This window comes from Rhincodon typus, chromosome 19 (genome assembly GCF_021869965.1).
Source record: "Rhincodon typus isolate 14 chromosome 19, sRhiTyp1.1, whole genome shotgun sequence".
In the NCBI taxonomy this organism is placed as follows: domain Eukaryota; kingdom Metazoa; phylum Chordata; class Chondrichthyes; order Orectolobiformes; family Rhincodontidae; genus Rhincodon; species Rhincodon typus.
Genome location: NC_063350.1, coordinates 30323094 through 30340627, shown reverse-complemented (window position 1 = coordinate 30340627; position 17534 = coordinate 30323094). Strand labels below are relative to the sequence as shown.

Here is a 17534-nt window from a genome sequence, read left to right as displayed (position 1 = left end):
AGGAATAAACATTTTTATTTTCATATTACCAAGTGAAAGGGTGAGTATTAATTATTTATTTCTTCTTAGAGACCTGATTTCTTTATTTAAATGTTTATTGATGCACACACAGGAGTCACATCAAGAAAATGGCGTACAACTCCAATCTTAATTGCCAGACCTAAGGTTTTATACTATTCTTACCGATAACAAGCTTCTAATCAACTATTCCTCTAAATAATAGTTTCCAATCAAATGTTACACTTTACAATACTCCTCCTATCTTTACTCAATTGTGTTCACATTCCAGGTTAATGTATATTGACTATATCATCCAATCATATTTGGACCATTGTACATCATTATGTTCCCAGTCATATGTTCTAGCTGCAGTAGGTACTTTGTAATTGGTTACCAGGGAAATCCTTGAGGAATTAGTCTTCTAACAGCCAATGCTGTCCTGATACTTGAAGCTCCCTTCAGACACCTGATCAAGCCTACCACCTTGCCCACCCATCTGCCAGCCAGCCTATACACCTTCTTACTCTACTCCCTCATCTATTTACCTTAAACTTTATATTCTGTCCTTTTCATAGAGGCTTTGTATATTTTAAACCTCTAAGTTCAATTACTGCTGTAATGACTTTTGGTGACTTTGGTTCTACACTTTGTTGTTTCACTAAACAATTTAAATTTAATGGATTATTATCACTCGATTTAATGGGAAATTTTTAGTGGAATTTACTTTAAGTTCTTTCCATCTTGGTATCAGTTGTTGATTTTTATCATCTTTGCTTCAAGGTGTAGCCACTGAAAAACAGCGAAGACTTCTATATAATCTTGAGATGGAGCAAATGGCAAAAACTGCAAAAGTCCTGATGGAGGCCGTTAGTCATGCACAAGCACCATTTACAAGTGCTACACATCTTGAACATGTCAGACCAATGTTTAAAGTAAGTTTGATTCTCAATCTCAAATTTCCTGTGACATGGTAGAGGCCATCACTGTTTTTCTTTTTTTTCCCTTATTTGGTTTGGAATTGAAGTTGAAGTTAAGAATTGAACTTGGAACAGCAGCTTTTTTTAAAAGAGAAGAGAACAAGGACAGATGTTTTCTGTTGGGAACTGGTCTGGAAAGTAATGTAACTTAATTATTGATTGAAGGATGCTGTAGATGACCTGGCATCGAGTATTTGCTATGTTCAGGGCTAGCAGCTGGTTGGATATTGAATTGATCAGTGAAGGGAGGACCAGTGCTAACCAACCAACCAACCACAGACAGTGAGGCAGTTCTGACTGGGTTTGGCAGGTGACGGTGTCATTTTTGAAAGCTTCCAGAGACTGAGCTGCTTTGTTTTTGCTGTCTTTCTAGTTTCTCTCCAGTTAGTGAATTGTTGAATGTTCTGAGAAAAGAATCCCAATCTGTAAGAAAGAAATAAATATTTCTAGATGTCTGCTGAAACTGTTTTAACGAGTAAGTTCAGAATTCAGGCAAGATGCACAATTCTACTTGTTCATGAACAATCAGGATGTTCAAGGATTTCTGAAGATCTGGTATCCATTGTTTATTGAACTGTCAAATTACATTTATTGTCTTTCTAATTTATCCCTTAACTCTGTGTGTGTGTGTGTGTGTGTGTGTGTGTGAGAGTAGGGGTTATGGTTATTGATATTAATTAGGTTGCCTTTTGTTGTTTATCTGTGTTCTACTAAAGTTACGTGATTTTTAACTTAATGTCCAAGACCCTGTTATTTGTAAAGTATGGTTAGAAGTAATTAAGTAATTTTGAGGGTCATTGTATGTTTCACCTTCACTGTTGCAAATCCAGATAGTGGAGCTGATTTGGATTGGCTTGCTAGCCCTACGTCATAGCACAGGACTGAGTGGGATCCTGGAAGACTTGCTGTTGACTGAAAATAATGCATTTGAATTGTTGTATTTCCTCAGTTTTGCATTGTGGACTAGCTAAATTGTTGTTTGAATTCATATGTTTCACCTGTGTTTTATAATCTGCTGGAGTGAGAGTATCATACTCAGACTATTTACTCCATTTGTAGAACAGTGGAAGATCCACTGCTGTGTCACTGTGCTCTGTTCTACGAATGGTTGGTTCATGCAGATCACCATATGACATCTGGAAGCAAATTTTCATTTTCATTGACAACAATGTAGAAACCTTCAGAGAAAAAATTAAAGTCAAACAGCATTAAAACAGACCCTTCAGTCTAACCAGTCCATGCTGACCATAATCCCAAACTAAACTAGTCCCACCTACCTGCGCTTGTCCCATATCCCTCCAAACATTTCTTATTCATGTACTTATCTAAATATCTCTTAAATGCTGTAACTGTACCTGCATCCACCACTTGCACTGGAAGTTCATTCCACACATGAACCACTTTCTTTAAAAAAACAATTGTCCTTTTATGTCTTAAAATTTTTCTCCTCTCTCCTTAAAAAGTATGTCCCTCAACTTCAAGTTATGCCCCCAAGTCTTGAAATCCTCCACCCTAGGGAAAAGGCAGCTGGCATTGACCTTATCTATACCTCTCTTTATTTTATAAACCTGTACGAGGTCACTTATCAGGATGTTGCTGGGTATGGAAGATTTGAGTTATAAAGAAAAGCTGGATAGGCTAAGACTTCTTTCACTGGAGTGTAGGAGGTTGAGAGGCAAGTTAAGAAAGTCATGAGGATAGATAGAATTAATGGTAGTTGTCTTTTCCCTAGGATGGGGGTTTTCAAGACTTGGGGGCATATTTTTAAGGTGAGAGGAGAGGGATTTAAAGAAGGCATGAGGGGCAATTTCTTTTACACAGAAGGTGATTCACATGTGAAATGAATTTCCTGAAAGTGGTGGATGTGAGTACAAATGCAACGTTTTAAAAGACATTGGATAAGTGTATGAATGGGAAAGGTTTGGAGCGATTATGGGCTAGGAGCAGGCAGGTGGGACTAGTTTAGTTTGGGATTGTTTGGCATGGACTGGTTGGATCGAAGGGTTTGTTTCCATGCTGTATGACTCTGACCTCTCAACCTCTTATGCTCTAGTGAAACAAGTCTCAGGCTATCTAGCCTCACCTTATAACTCACCCTCCTTCCTGGCAACAACCTGGTAAATCTCTTCCAGACTCCCTCCAGCTTAATAATATCCTTCCTGTCACAGGGAGACCAGAAATGGACACTACTCCAGAAGAGGCCTCACCAACATCCAGTATAACGTCCACAATGCCCCAACTCCTATACTCAGGTCTGAACAATGAAGGCAAGCATGCTAAACTCCTTCCTAACCACCCTATCTATATGTGATACAAAGAATTATGTTCCTGAAACCCAAGGACACTCTGTCCTACAACACTACCCAAGGCCCCAGTTTTAATTGTCTTACCTTTTGTTTGTTTGTTTTACCACAATGCAATACCTCACATTTATTCAAATTAAATTCCATTTGCCACTCCTCAGCCCATTGACCCAATTGATCAAGATCTCTTTATAATCTTAGATAACCTCCTTCACTGTTCACTATACTACCAATCTTGACGTCATCACAAACTTACTAACCATGTTTTCTATAATTCTCATCTAAACCATTTATATAAATGACAAAAGTGGACCCAGCACCGATCCTTGTGGGACAATCCAAAAGCCAACCCTCCGCCATCACACTGTCTCCTACGATGAAGCCAATTTCATATCCAATTGGCAAGTTCACCCTGAATCGCATGTGATCTAACTTTATTAATTAGTCTACAGTGCGGAACCTTGTCAAAGGCTTTACCAAAGCCCAAGTAAACAATGTCTACTGCTCTGCCCCCCTCAATCCTCTTGGTTACTTCCTCAAAAACTCCAAGTTTGTGAGACAGCATTTTCCTCGCACGAAACCATGCTGACCATTCCTAATCATTCCTTGCCACTCCAAATGTATATAAATTCTGTCTTTCAGAATCACTTCCAACAACTTATCCACCACCTGACTCAACCTCAAAGGTCTGTAATTCTCAGGCTTCTCCCTACATGCCGCCTTTAACCAAAGGCACAACGTTAGCCACACTCCAGTCATTCGGCACCTTGCCTGTATTTATAGATGATACAACTATTTGTATTTAGTTTAGAGGAAAATGTGCTGTTTTACAGGTGCAATTATTTCATTGAGTTATACTTTGTGTTGTTACAACAGTAATTTTGTTTCCAACTTAGTTTGTACAAAAAACAGGATGGCCATGCAACAGTTGTTTTGATTCTCTTGCTTTCAGGGAAGATGCTTTCGATTTTGAGATATTGTTGGCATTAGGTTTGATAGGAAATACTGCTCAACGTATATACATTTTTGTTTGCAGCTGGCATGGACACCACTTTTAGCAGCATTCAGTGTTGGCTTGCAAGACTGTGATGATCCTGATGTTGCCTTTCTTTGCCTGGAAGGCATCAGATGTGCTATTAGGATAGCCTGCATTTTTAGCATGCAGGTACGTATTCTCACACCCTCAACCTGAATACTCTATTATTTCAGATTTGTAGGCTTCTTTCTCAGAGCTGTGTTTTAAGCTTTTCACACAATGTGTGGAGTCTTTGGTTCTTCAGAACATAAATTGAGACAATTCCTAGTTCCTGACTTTCTTGCTGTTGGAATACCTGTCTGGGAGATGTCATCGTTTTGTGAGGAAACTAAAGAGATTAGCACCTGCCTGTGCAAGTGCATACAAAATCAGGGATATATAATAGACCAGCAATGGTCATGCAAATGCTTTGGGGAATGTATAAATTGGAGAAATGCAGAGTTTGTAAAGGGTTATAGAGTGTGATAGGCATACAGACATGCATGCAGAAAGAGTAGGCCATTCTATCCCTCAAGCTTACTCTGCCATTTGGCAGGTCATGGTTTCAACTTTCCTGTCTACCACCTAGTCCCTTGGACACCCTTGTCTGTCAAGAATCTATCTCACTCTGCTTTGAAGATATTCAATGACCCTGCCTCAACTGCTCTTTGCGGAACCTAGTTTCAACAATTCTCAGTGGAAAAAGTTTGTTGTTTCCACCTTAAATTGGGAGATCCCTTATTTTGAAACTGGTGTCCTCTCCTTTAAATTGTCTAGCTTTTCCCAAATGGGGTAACGTTATTGTGGCATCCACCCTTTCAAACTATTCAGAATCTTACATTTTTGGAAAAGATAGCCTGTTGTTCCCCCAAAATCCTATTAGATACAGATATGACCCGTTACACCTTTGCACATAAGAAAAATCTATCTTTCTCGAAATAGACCAAATGGCCTTCTCTAAACTGCTATGCAGCTATGTCCGTTTCTGTCTAAGATGACCAGAGCTCTGCACGGTACACCAAATATAGTTCCTCCAACACCCTGTACTACAGCAAAACTTACCTGTTATTTTCCATCCCACTTTCAATAAATGACTGTTGAATTGGCCTGCATAGTCACTTGCTGTACCTGCACACATTTATTTTGTGATTCGTGTATCAGGGCACTTTGATTCCTTTATACTGCAAAGTTCTGCAATCTGTTTCCATATAAGTTACATGCTGCTTTTCAATTCTTCCTGGTAAAGTTGTTAGGAAGAGATAAGGCTGTAGGGAGATTTGAACCTACAGATAATTTCAAAATTTGAAGCATTGGTGGCCATTAAGCATAGAGGTGTGATTGGCAAAGGTGACTTAGGTAGCAGAGTTTTGGTTGAACACGTTAGTGGAGGATGGAAAATGGAAGGGTGATCAGGAAAGCATTAAGATAGTCAAATCTAGAGCATTGAATAAAGGAAGAAAGTTTCAGCAACAGCTATGTTAACATGAAGTAGGGGTGTAAGTAATTGGGTTTTTTTGGTGAAGAAGATATGGCATCAAAACCTTAGCTTCTTGTCAAATTAGACATACAGCTTGTGAGTAAACTTGTTTTTGACATGAGACCTTGTTCAGTAAAGAGAATGAACTCAGTTGTAGGGCTAAAGGCAATTGTTTTGTTTGTGCCAATGTTTGTTTGGCCAAAAGTGGGCCCTGTCTGGGATTGAATGTTGATAAAGCAGGCTGTTTGTCTTAATATAGAAAGATGGATCCCACTGAAATCAAATCCCAATTTTTCTTGCTGCTAATGCACAAGGAAGTTCTTGAATGTTGTTATAACTATTTTTGCATAGTAATTTTACATTTTGAAATCAAATAAAATGAATCATTTGTTTAGATTGAACGAGATGCCTATGTTCAAGCTCTGGCCCGTTTTACGCTATTGACAGCAAGTTCTGGCATCACAGAAATGAAGCAGAAGAATATAGATACTATTAAGACACTTATTACTGTGGCTCACACGGATGGTAATTACCTTGGAAATTCTTGGCATGAGGTAAATATTACGAGGGTGCTATTTCTTTCTTGGGCACACTTGTCCTGTTGGACAATGAATAAAGATAATGTTGCCCCTTCTGTTACCCATAATTCCTATTATGATTCAATACACAAAGGCTAAGCAAGTAACTAAGAAGCAAAACTTGTGGTCAAACTAGCTAGACCTGTGTTTAAGTTTATTTTACTATTATTCATGGCTATACGTAGCTTGTTCTGTTTAATTATTGGTAACCACTGTTTGGATCTAGATACTTTCTAATCAAACGGTACAGAAATGTTATTACACCTCTGAAGCAGGTGGGACTTGAACACAGATCCTGGCTGAGAGATGGGGATACTACCAGCACACCACAAGAGCCCTTCTGCTTTGATCTAGCGCTGACATAATAGCAATACCATATCAGAGTAGTTAATAAGTGTCTGGCTTGCATGAGTGTGCATCATCTGACCAGATGAAATATCCTGTTTTTGGTCCCATGTAATTAATTTAAAGCAGGAAGGTTGACCTCCACCATGCCAATATTTCTCTCTTACAATATTGAATGATAAATTTTTGGGCTATTTTTAAAAAAAAAAGTATAGCTGGAACTGTCACAGGATTTGGTCATAGTACAACTTTCTGTATCAGTCAAAAGCCTCAGTAGAAAGCATTCTCAGTAGTGCTTAACACACTGCCTAAATGTCTCAAATAACCGCTTGTGTGTGGAAATTTCCAATATTTTAATTTTCAGTGAATTTATCTTGTGATTTGTCACTTTAGAAACAATTTGGGTAGCGCAAACAACATTCCTCATAATTCATCACTTGGGCGGCTCAATGGTTAGCACTGCTGCCTCAGTGTCAGAGACCCAGGTTCAATTCCACTCGCGGACAACTGTCTGTTTGGAGTTTGCAGGGTTACAGGAATAAGGTAGGGGGTGGGTCTGGATGGGATGCTCTTCAGAAGGTTGGTGTGAACTCAATGGGCCAAATGGCCTGCTTCCACACTGTAGGGATTCTGTGTGAAATACTTGCAACTTTCCATTGTTTTGTTTGGTCCTTTTCTTAAAAGTGGGCTAATCTTAAGACAGATGCACGCTTGATGAAAGCAGAATTTTTTAGGCGAAATGTTTCAAATGATGAAATTAATTCTGTATTTTGTGATTATATGTCCACTTCTGATTTTGAGTACAAACAAAACTGAACATTTTCTTGCAGACAAAATGCAAACATTCATATCATTTTAGAGGTAACTGGAATGTAAAATTTCATCTCAAACACCCTTTTTTTTTCAAAGGTAACTTGTTGAATTTCTAATCTTGTTCCTAGATATTGAAGTGCATTAGCCAGCTGGAGCTGGCACAGTTGATAGGCACAGGGGTCAAGACTAAATATGTTTCTGCTTCTCTGCGAGCTAAAGATGGATTCACTACAAGTTCTGGAACTGGAGGAGAAGAATTCTTAGGACTAGGTAAAATGAATAACTTCATCATAGTAAAGCTATTGTGTGGATGCATCAACTGCAAACCTTTCTTTGAAATGTTCTGCTCAATTGTTGAATAGTGGCATTTGCATGTTTTGAATTGTAATTATCATATTGTAAACTAAGTTGTCCGTTCTCTTTAAGTCAGGGCACTTTTCTTTGATCAAGCATAAAGTACTAGCTAACTTATTTAGAGCACTTTTGTTTTCAATACATCCCGATCACAATTTAAGTGTAATTTGTGCTTATATATTTGGCAACACAATGATGGACTTATATTTTTGGTGATACTTTTTTTCCTTGCTGTGGTTGTAATTTAACTGCATTTTTCCTTTACACTTATGTTATACATGGAGGGAAAAAGACTTTTTTTATGCAAAGGACAACATCCCAATTTTATGACATTTTAAACCTCAAAGATCTGCAGCAAATGAATAATGCCTGGGATATTAAGTTACTTCAAGATTGTATAGCAAAGACAGGTTGACGCACCTTTTTCATTGTCACTGACCCTGCCTACTTGTACTATTGCATTTCAAAAAAAAAGACTTTTTCAGTGTCACCTTGAAAATGGCAATTGTCTTAAATTTAGCTGGAAGTTCCAGGAAGTCAGAAAGACAGTACTGTACTTCAAGAGTAGTGTAGGGAGTCAGTTGGCTAGATTTCTAATTTGTAGTGCACAGTGACACCAACAGCAGGGTTTCCATTCTTGCTGAGGTTGTCCTGAAGGTCTCACCTTTTCAACTTTGACCCCCACCTGAGGTGTGGTGACCCTTTGGTTAAAGCAACCACCAATTGTCTCCCTCTAATGAGAGGGCAGTCCTATTTTCCTCTGGGACTATGACGACTTCAAGTGTGGCCATCAGTGGACTGTGCACTTTAGAACTGCCTATTCAATAGTTGGTTTAGTTATTAAGCAAAGATAATGTCATGTTTAAGACTATTACTGCTTTTTCATGTAATACAAATCATTGGTTTGTATTTGATTGAATTGTTGAAAACTGAAAAATATATACTAAATAGATGCAAAAAGAAATTACTTTTATAATGTCAGAGCTCAACTTCTTCGTCTACGTTGCTCGCACAATACTCATCCAAGGAAGAGAGTCTACTTGAACACCAAGAAAATTATCGGATCAGTTTATAATAGCAGTGTAAACGTATTTATTTAGTGCTTTTAATGTGCTAAAAGGTTCCAAGATATTTCACAGGAATGTTGCCAAAATTTGGCTCAGAACAAAACAAAGCTATTAGGATAGCTAACAAAATGCTATTTGACAGACATAAGTTTGAAGGAGCAACTTCATGGAGGAAAGAAAAAGAAATGAAGAGTTTTAGAGAATGAATTCTTGAGCTTGGGTCATGTCAGCTGAGGCATAGATGCAAATTATAGGCAGTTAAAATTAGGGATGCTTCACCTGAAGTATTGAAAGATTACAAGCATCTCAGTGGATTGTAGGATTAGGACCATGTTGGAATTTGAAAGCTAAGTTGAGTGTTTTAAAATTAAGGCATAATTTAAACAGAAGCCAACCTAGGTCAGTGAGAATAATTCTGATGGGTGAATGAGGGAAGTGAATGGATTGGTCAAGTTCTGTTTTATCGAAAGCAGAGTTGAAGGTTATGGCAGCAGGAGCTGAGGTACAGCAAAGGGGAAAATCTCGTGGAGGTAGAAATAGTAGTCTTAGTGATGGTCAGAAGATTGGTCTCATTGGATGCTGAGTTAAAGTGGTGAACAGTCTAGATAAGCCTCATGTTTTCCAGGGAGAGTAATGAATACGAGGACTGAAGAATGGAGGTTAATAGTGAGGACTGAAGAAAATAGAATCCGTGTCCCACCAATATATCGAGGACTTTTTTTTTTGCTTGACAACTGCTAAATGTTGAACAATTAAGATGATAGTGAAGGAATTGAGAGGTGCTGAAGTATACCTGAATATTGTCAATATTTGAGAAAACTAACTCCATTTTTGGATGATGTCACCGAAGGGAAGCCTGCAAATTTAAAAATGAGGACTGTAGCATAAATTCTTGGACTTCAGAGGTAACAGTGCGGGAAAAGCAATTGCAGTTGGTTTCCTTGCCATAACTGGATAAGTAAAAATTGGATTAACTTTGCAGTCCTGCCCAGCTGGATAACTGGAAAGGCACTGATGAAAGTTGGTGTTGTCAACAATGTCAAATCCTTGCAGATACATTGAGGAGGATTAGTTTACCATTGTCACCGTCACATTGTGGTTTGTTATTTGATGAGAGCGTAACTGTACTGTGTCAAGGTTGACAGTCCTGATTGGAAGGATTCAGATGTGAATTTCAGAAAATATGGGCTCAGGTTTGGGAATCAGGAATATATTCAAGGACTTCAGAGGTGGTTGGAGGGCAGGAGATTTGCAAGGACGAAGGGAGTTGAGATTTTTGTTTTATAATACAAGTATGATAATGTGTAAGTGTAAACTTCGCATTGCAGGTTGAATGTGGAACAGTTAGCAACTTTAACAAATTAGACTAAGAACCGAATAGTTTGTTTTTGAGAAGTAGTCCAGTTCAATATGATAATGAATGGCTGACCAGTTTCCAGCAGTTTTGTTCAAGTTTTTATCTCTGAAATTTGAAGGCACAAAGATGCGGGTCGTACCAGAGGACCAAGCAATATGGTAAAGTCATGATTTTGCTGGTGCTTGGGACATCAAAGGTGGAGTGAGGATGTGTTTGAACAAATCCGTTATTGCAGAAATGTTGTGTTGTATAACATGTTGGATTAGTGATAACTTACTTTGAATGTTTTTCCACAATATCAATGTGTTTGGTAGTGAAATAAATGCTAAGCCAGGGAAAAACACTGAGACAGGTGGCCAACATTTATTGAGTATTTCCTTACTCTGAATTATGTATAATGTTAATTTTGTGGGGTTTCTTTGCTTACAGGTACCTTTGGCACTATGGATAAAAAACACATAGCCAGTATTCAGGAATCTGTGGGCGAGACCAGCTCTCAGAGTGTAGTTGTGGCAGTGGATCGGTAAAAGAAAAACCTCTTACTGTGGATTTTGCATGTATTATCTTGAGCAATTTTCAATTCTATTTTATTCTTCCTCTTGCTACGTTAGGATAAGACAAAGGAAAAGGGTATTCAGAATTGTTTATTGAGCCACTTCTGTTATTGTCCTGTTATATATTTGTAGTCGTTGCTCTGAACAGAGGCACCAAAACCTATTAAGTAGAGCTACTTTTGGAGATTTGTATCCCTTGCAATCCTCCCTATTTTAATGGAAGTGTTTTTTTTTTGTAGTTTTACTGATTCCAGATGTCATACTGTAGAATTTAAAATCTCTATTTTAATACAAACGTAAATGATTAACAAATAGACTAACTTTAAGGACACTTTTTTTCTTCTTTCTTATGAGCATGGGTGAAACTTTTTCAAGCACAGAATATCATGAAGTCATTCCAGGTTGAGAATTGCAACGTATCTCTATACAACATCAATCCTAGCCATAAAAGACCAATTTCTGTACTACTTCAGTGTGAAATGTAATATTACATATTCCTATAATTTTATAGCCTCTGAAAGGAAAGTGTTGATTCAGTACCAATTGGTATTTCTTTTATTTGTTTGTGGATACTTGATGGCAAGGTCAATGTTTAAGGGCCATCTCTAATTGCCTTTGCAAGATGACTGTGACCTGCCATCTTTTTTGATATAAAGTGAATCCATTGACTGAAGCCTGAAACCAGTAAATTGTGGGGACCTCTGGCAAAGGTGAATCGTCTACTTGGCATTTCTGGCAGATGATGGTTAATGTTTCAACCTTTATCCATTTTTGCTGTGTTGGGTTCTCATCATTATTGAGCATTTCCTCCTATTAATTTTCTTAAGACCAACAGAAGCTTTAAGCTGATGTGTTAGTTGTGGGATTGCTTAGCTTTGTCCGGAATATGCTGTTTCTGCTGATTAGCATCTATGCAGTCCTCTAATTTTTCCAGTTTGGGATTTTATTTTTCAATATATCTGGAGCTGCTCTTGGTATTACCCTCCTTTGCTCCCTATTGAATCAGGCTTAGTCCCATCAGGCTTAATGGTAATCATCAATTGAGGGATATGCCTCAAGTTACGTATTGTTGAATACTATGCTGCTGTATTTGGTCCACCGTGCCATGTGGATTTTGAGTTTTGAGCTGCTTGATCTATTGTGAATTTCATCTATTTAGAATGGTAATTGTACTATACAACATAGTGTGTGCATCCACTGATGGACATTGATTCAGTGCATATTCTGTGCCTTTGCCATCTTCGATAGTGGTGTTGGGCCAGTGCCAACTTGATGTAAATAAGATATTTGGCTGAATTCATTTGTGCTTAATTTCGGTCAGACTGAACTCTAGTACCTGAAATGAGTGACCAGGGGACAGCAGCAACCCTTGATATGTAAAAATATATTAAGAATAAGAGTTGCATTATGACACAAGGCTGTGGAACTTGAGTTATATTTGCTTCTTAGTTTGTGCAAGCCAATTTATTCATATTCAAGGTGCAAGTCCAGTGTGTCAGTGTGATATCTTGTTCGTCAGTTTGGGCATTTCTCGTTTGAGAGTAAATCTAAGACAATAATCGTTTTAGTTTCACTTTTTCATTTTCAGGATATTTACTGGATCAACAAGACTCGATGGAAATGCTATTGGTAGGTTTGTGGATTGTGTGTGTGTGTGTGTGTGTGTGTGTGTGTTGAAAAATTTGTTAGAAGCTCAATTTAAGCTACCAAACTTCAAATGAATAGATGTGAAATAAATCCATGATTTAGATGGGTCGTTGGTTCTTGATTGATTTTCACTATTTGGATGTGAATATGGGTTCAGATCCAGATCCAGGCTGGTGGGATAAATAGTTCCTTCTGTCAAATAAGTTTGGCTGGTTTATATTCTGCTCCTTGTGGACTTTGGTCTACAATGCAAAACCACTTGCAAGCAGTTGCAGTTAGAAATCTGCGGGGCAAAAAAAGTGACATAAGTAAAAGCACACTCGTAATGCTAGATTAAGGCATGTTATTGGGGCAGAATAAGAAGCATTAATCTGTATTTAATGTGGAAATGTTGAATGGTCCCTTAAACATGACAGACTTCTAGTTGCCAGCACTAATCCCTTCGAACAGGGAGGGGCAGGAAACTGAATGGGACAAAAACCATTCCATTCACTCAGCAGGTAGAGTGCAATTTACTATTTAGGTTTGAGTAATGAGAGGAAAACTGAGGAATTAAGTTATTCAGTTTATTTTCCCGCCTTAACATAACTGAACCAACACATACCACTAAGCCACCTAAATAAATTACTTGTTTAATTCCTTTGTTCCAGTTTTTTTCAACTCTTAATACTGTATTAATCTTAAACATTGATAACTGTAGTTCTTCAGCAAAACCACTTATGTCCTTTAGTTTTGTTCCAGGAATTTTCATTCCTCTTCCATTAAAACTATCATGTGAACATCTAGGCAAATAGCATCCTGAATTTCAGATACATACACTGCCACCATGTGGACAGTTTAATTTCCTTTTCCTACAAAAACATTATGAAGTCTTCATGTTCAGCATGCATGAGTTGATTACGAAGTGTTAGAGTCTCCACATGATCATGTGCTAATTTCTGAAGTTGCCACCTCTTTTGGCGTCTCCTAGTTGTCCAAATTCCTACTTGAAAACTCAAGCATGTAATCTAAATTGCCTTCTTCATGGATTAGGGATGACCGGTGATGGTATTTTTGGAAGTGATCTTAAACCAAGGCTTTTTTGAATTTTATCCTTTCAAGCAAAATTTTTTGTTTGTTCCTAATTGCCCTTGAGAATGTGGTGGTGAGCTACCTTTTTGAATCATTGCAGTGCATTGGTTTAAATACCCTTTGATCTGTTGTGGAGAAAGTCTCAGGATTTTGACTTATCATTACCAAAGGTTCAGTGATGTTGTACCATGTCTGGATGGTGTGTGGCTAGATGGGAAACTTGCAAGCAGTGTTGTGGTATTCCTGTGCATCCACTGCCTTTTGTTATCAAGGTGAAAGAGATTGTAGCCTTCGAAGGTGCAATCAAGAGTTTTTTGATTTAATTGCTAAGTAGCCCTAAAGAACCTTGTGACAGTTTTGGGAGAGAATACTGTGTCCTGTGTAGTATTCCTCCCTCAACCATCACCAGCCAAAACAGAATAGCTTGTCATTAATTTCCTTTGTGTTTGCTAAATCTTTACTGTGTGGAAACTGATTGCAACATAAGCTTCCATAACACTTTTACTGCATTTCAAACATTAATGGATATAAATCACTTGACCTTAGTTCTAGAGATGTGATCGGGTACTGTCTAAATGCAAACCTGGCTTTTTTTCTCCCATTGTTATCAGAATTCTATCATCAGGGGCACGCTTACAGTGAAGCCCTCGAGTTGATATGCCAATTGCTGCCAAACTACATCTACCGGAAATTTTGCTAGATGCCAGACTTAAGCCCTTAACACCCTACCCCCAAACATTCTTAAATGCCACAGTATTTATCTAATCACACACATCTGAACTTGATCATTTCTCTCTCATTGTGTTAACTTTTAGTAGGTTTTCAGCAAATGGTTGCAATGTTCATCTACAGATAGGCAGCTACGTAGTTGACACTCTCGAACATTGTTAAACTCAAGATTGAGTTTATTCCTCAAAGAACATGTGGAAGAGATGTTCAGCAAAGAAAAAGGAATGATAAGGCAGATTTGCAGATTCATGTTAGGTAATGAATATGAAAAACATCAGCCAACTATAAACTGAGGTTCTGTGTTTGAAAGAGCAAGTGGCTTGATGACTGAGAATGGCAAAGACACAAACTGGAAGGCAGAAATAATTTTTTTTTGTTCCCAAGGCATGTATTGGATTTCCTTGCAAAGCATTTTGAAATAATCTTTGAATATTCCCTTAAATTCACCAGTTGATTTTGTACATTGGCTGTGCGCTGTGTCTATGGATGAATTGGGTTCACCTCACCATCCACGCATGTTCAGTCTTCAAAAGATTGTGGAAATTTCATACTATAACATGGGTCGAATCAGGCTTCAGTGGTCAAGAATTTGGGAAGTGATTGGAGACCATTTTAATAAGGTACACTTTTGTTGATTTTTGCCTTTTCTGAATAAGTTTCTCATTTGGCTAAGGTCCAAAGTTCATACAAACATTTGTGCCTTTTGACTAATATGTTTTGCATGTATTTTTGGAAGAAGCCATTAAATACATGAAGAACTTAGTGGACGTGCTAACGGTTCTCTCTCAAGCACAAGATTCTGTTGCTCATAAGTAACTCATTGTATTTATTTTCTGGTACAGGTTGGATGCAATCCAAATGAGGATGTTGCCATTTTTGCTGTTGACTCTTTAAGACAACTGTCAATGAAATTTTTGGAGAAGGGAGAGTTGGCAAACTTTCGGTTCCAAAAGGATTTCTTGAGACCATTTGAGCACATAATGAAGAGGAACAGGTATGAATGTATTAGTTTTATTACTGAATTAGACATAGGAGCACATTTTATCAACAACTTTATTTCCCTAATATGTTGTCTCTCAACAATACTTTATTTACACATTACTAAACTCCAATAGGTCAGACACCAGTAATTTTTACAAGGAAGTTATTGAAGATGCATGTTATTGTTTTTGCTAGTTGCGAAGTCCTGTATAATTTTGTCTGTATTGAAGGTACATGCATGGGTTATTGCTGCTCCAATTTCACCTTTCCACTTGAATTGAAGTTGCCAGAATGCATTGTTTCCTCAGCACTGCACTAGTCAATTCTAGTAGTGGTTCAGTGTTAGGGTTCAAGCTGGGCTCAAAAATGTTGCTCAGTGCAGTTGTGCTTGAGCAAGCAACAAAGGAAAAGAGTGGTTCAGTCCTGATATGAAGTTGTTGGTTCCAGTTCATTTCTAAGGCAGTTAGCTCATAGAGCAGCATTTTTTTGAAGTGGGAGATGATGGGAAAACAATAAAGGTAGGTAATATCGCATCTACCTGGTAGAAAATGACATCATTTTTAGATATACTGTGGAATGGGACTGTATAGATGAAAGCAACAGGCCAAAGAAAACTTTGGCACACCCAAAATTCTGACAGGAAGAAAAAACCACTGGAGAGGTGCTGACAAGTTTTTTTTAGATCAAGTAGGAATGCAAAGGAAGTTAGGGTGATATTATCATGAAGGTGCGTTAAGTCCGGTACGTGTGGATGGAATGAATTAGTTATGCCAAAAGCTGTGGACAACTCAGACCAAAAGAAGAAAGTTGTCAGTTCTAATTACAACAGCAATCAAAGTACTCTATCATTAAAGGAGCTAAAAATGTTACTTTATCCCAGGATGTAAGTTTGTTTGTTTTTTTTTTTTCTTTTTTTTTATTATTTGAGCAAGATAAACAAGTTTTGAAATGTTCACCCTATCTTATTGATTTTCATTCCTTGTCCCTGGTTGATTTATTTCAAAATTTGTATCCTCCAATAACAACTGCCAAAGATGGGCAAGTCACAGCATGTTTGAAGTATCCTTGATTCAAATATATGGAACTGATTATGTGAGAATCCCAAAATAGGATTTTTTAAAATTAAACCTATATGAAACAAAATTTCAAATTCTTCATAATCCATTTTGGATCTACATATAGTGTAATTTATATTAAATGCAAAACTACATTTATGAGAAAATAAAATTAACTGTATTTTAGCCTTTCAGATCTGTAATAGTTACAATTTATTTTCTGATCTGCAGAACTGTATTTTTGCACATTTCAGTACAAGTAATTGGAATGGAGAGATTCATTGCAAGTCAATGAGTACATAATTATTTTCAGCAAATTTATCAGCTGTTTAGCAACAGAACTTAAATTTATAATGCAAAAGCAAATATGTTTGCTTAATATGTGCTCAGGTCACCAACGATAAAGGACATGGTCATTCGGTGCATTGCGCAGATGGTAAATTCACAGGCTTCAAATATTCGTTCAGGATGGAAAAATATTTTCTCCGTATTCCACCAAGCTGCTTCAGACCACGATGAACCGATTGTGGAGTTGGCGTTCCAGACTACTGGGCACATTATCTGTAATTGTTTTCTCTATTAAATGCTGTAGTACAAGTTTTGTTGGAACTCCTTTTCTAGAGAATTACTTTAGTTAAGCCTCACAGATAAATATACAAATTTATACATAAATCATAGTGCATTAAAAGCTCAAAGCAAGCGGCACAATTTAATTCAATATCTGAAAATGTTTTAATAGATGAAAATAGAACTGAAAATTGTCAATTAGTTCTGGCACTGTCTTTGTGGTTGAAATCTGTTGACAGCTATAGTGTGTCTAAATTAGACAGACAATGAGTGATCAATTATTCTTTTTGTTTGTTTGTCTCTTAGTGGATGTTTTTAAGAAGCACTTTGCGGCAGCCATTGATTCATTCCAGGATGCTGTGAAATGTTTGGCGGAGTTTGCTTGTAATGCTGCATTTCCTGACACCTGCATGGAGGCTATCCGACTTATTCGACACTGTGCAACATGTGTATCTGAGCGACCACAAGTGAGTTAATACCAATTAAAAAAGAATGAGAGACTCTATTTTAGTTTGGATCATTCATGATCTAAAGACATTCCAAACAGCTTTCTATTTAGTGCTACAGGAATTTTCGCAGCGAATTTGTATAAAGTAAGATTTCATAAAAGCAGTGTAATTATTACCAGATAATTTGTTAGAGAT

At 37.5% G+C, this 17534-nt stretch overlaps 1 protein-coding gene across 3 annotated transcripts in view; it reads left to right on the top strand.

Moving 5' to 3' along the window:
* The window catches only part of LOC109927740 (brefeldin A-inhibited guanine nucleotide-exchange protein 2), an 89883-nt gene that overhangs the window by 48881 nt on the left and 23468 nt on the right, over positions 1 to 17534 (top strand). For all 3 annotated transcript variants that reach the window (XM_048608112.1, XM_020527745.2, XM_048608113.1), the window contains exons 19-28: positions 781 to 932; positions 4317 to 4445; positions 6168 to 6326; positions 7637 to 7778; positions 10716 to 10809; positions 12429 to 12469; positions 14738 to 14907; positions 15130 to 15281; positions 16714 to 16886; positions 17197 to 17357. In XM_048608112.1, the coding sequence (XP_048464069.1) occupies positions 781 to 932; positions 4317 to 4445; positions 6168 to 6326; positions 7637 to 7778; positions 10716 to 10809; positions 12429 to 12469; positions 14738 to 14907; positions 15130 to 15281; positions 16714 to 16886; positions 17197 to 17357 (1373 nt within the window). The remainder of the gene's footprint in view (positions 1 to 780; positions 933 to 4316; positions 4446 to 6167; positions 6327 to 7636; positions 7779 to 10715; positions 10810 to 12428; positions 12470 to 14737; positions 14908 to 15129; positions 15282 to 16713; positions 16887 to 17196; positions 17358 to 17534) is intronic.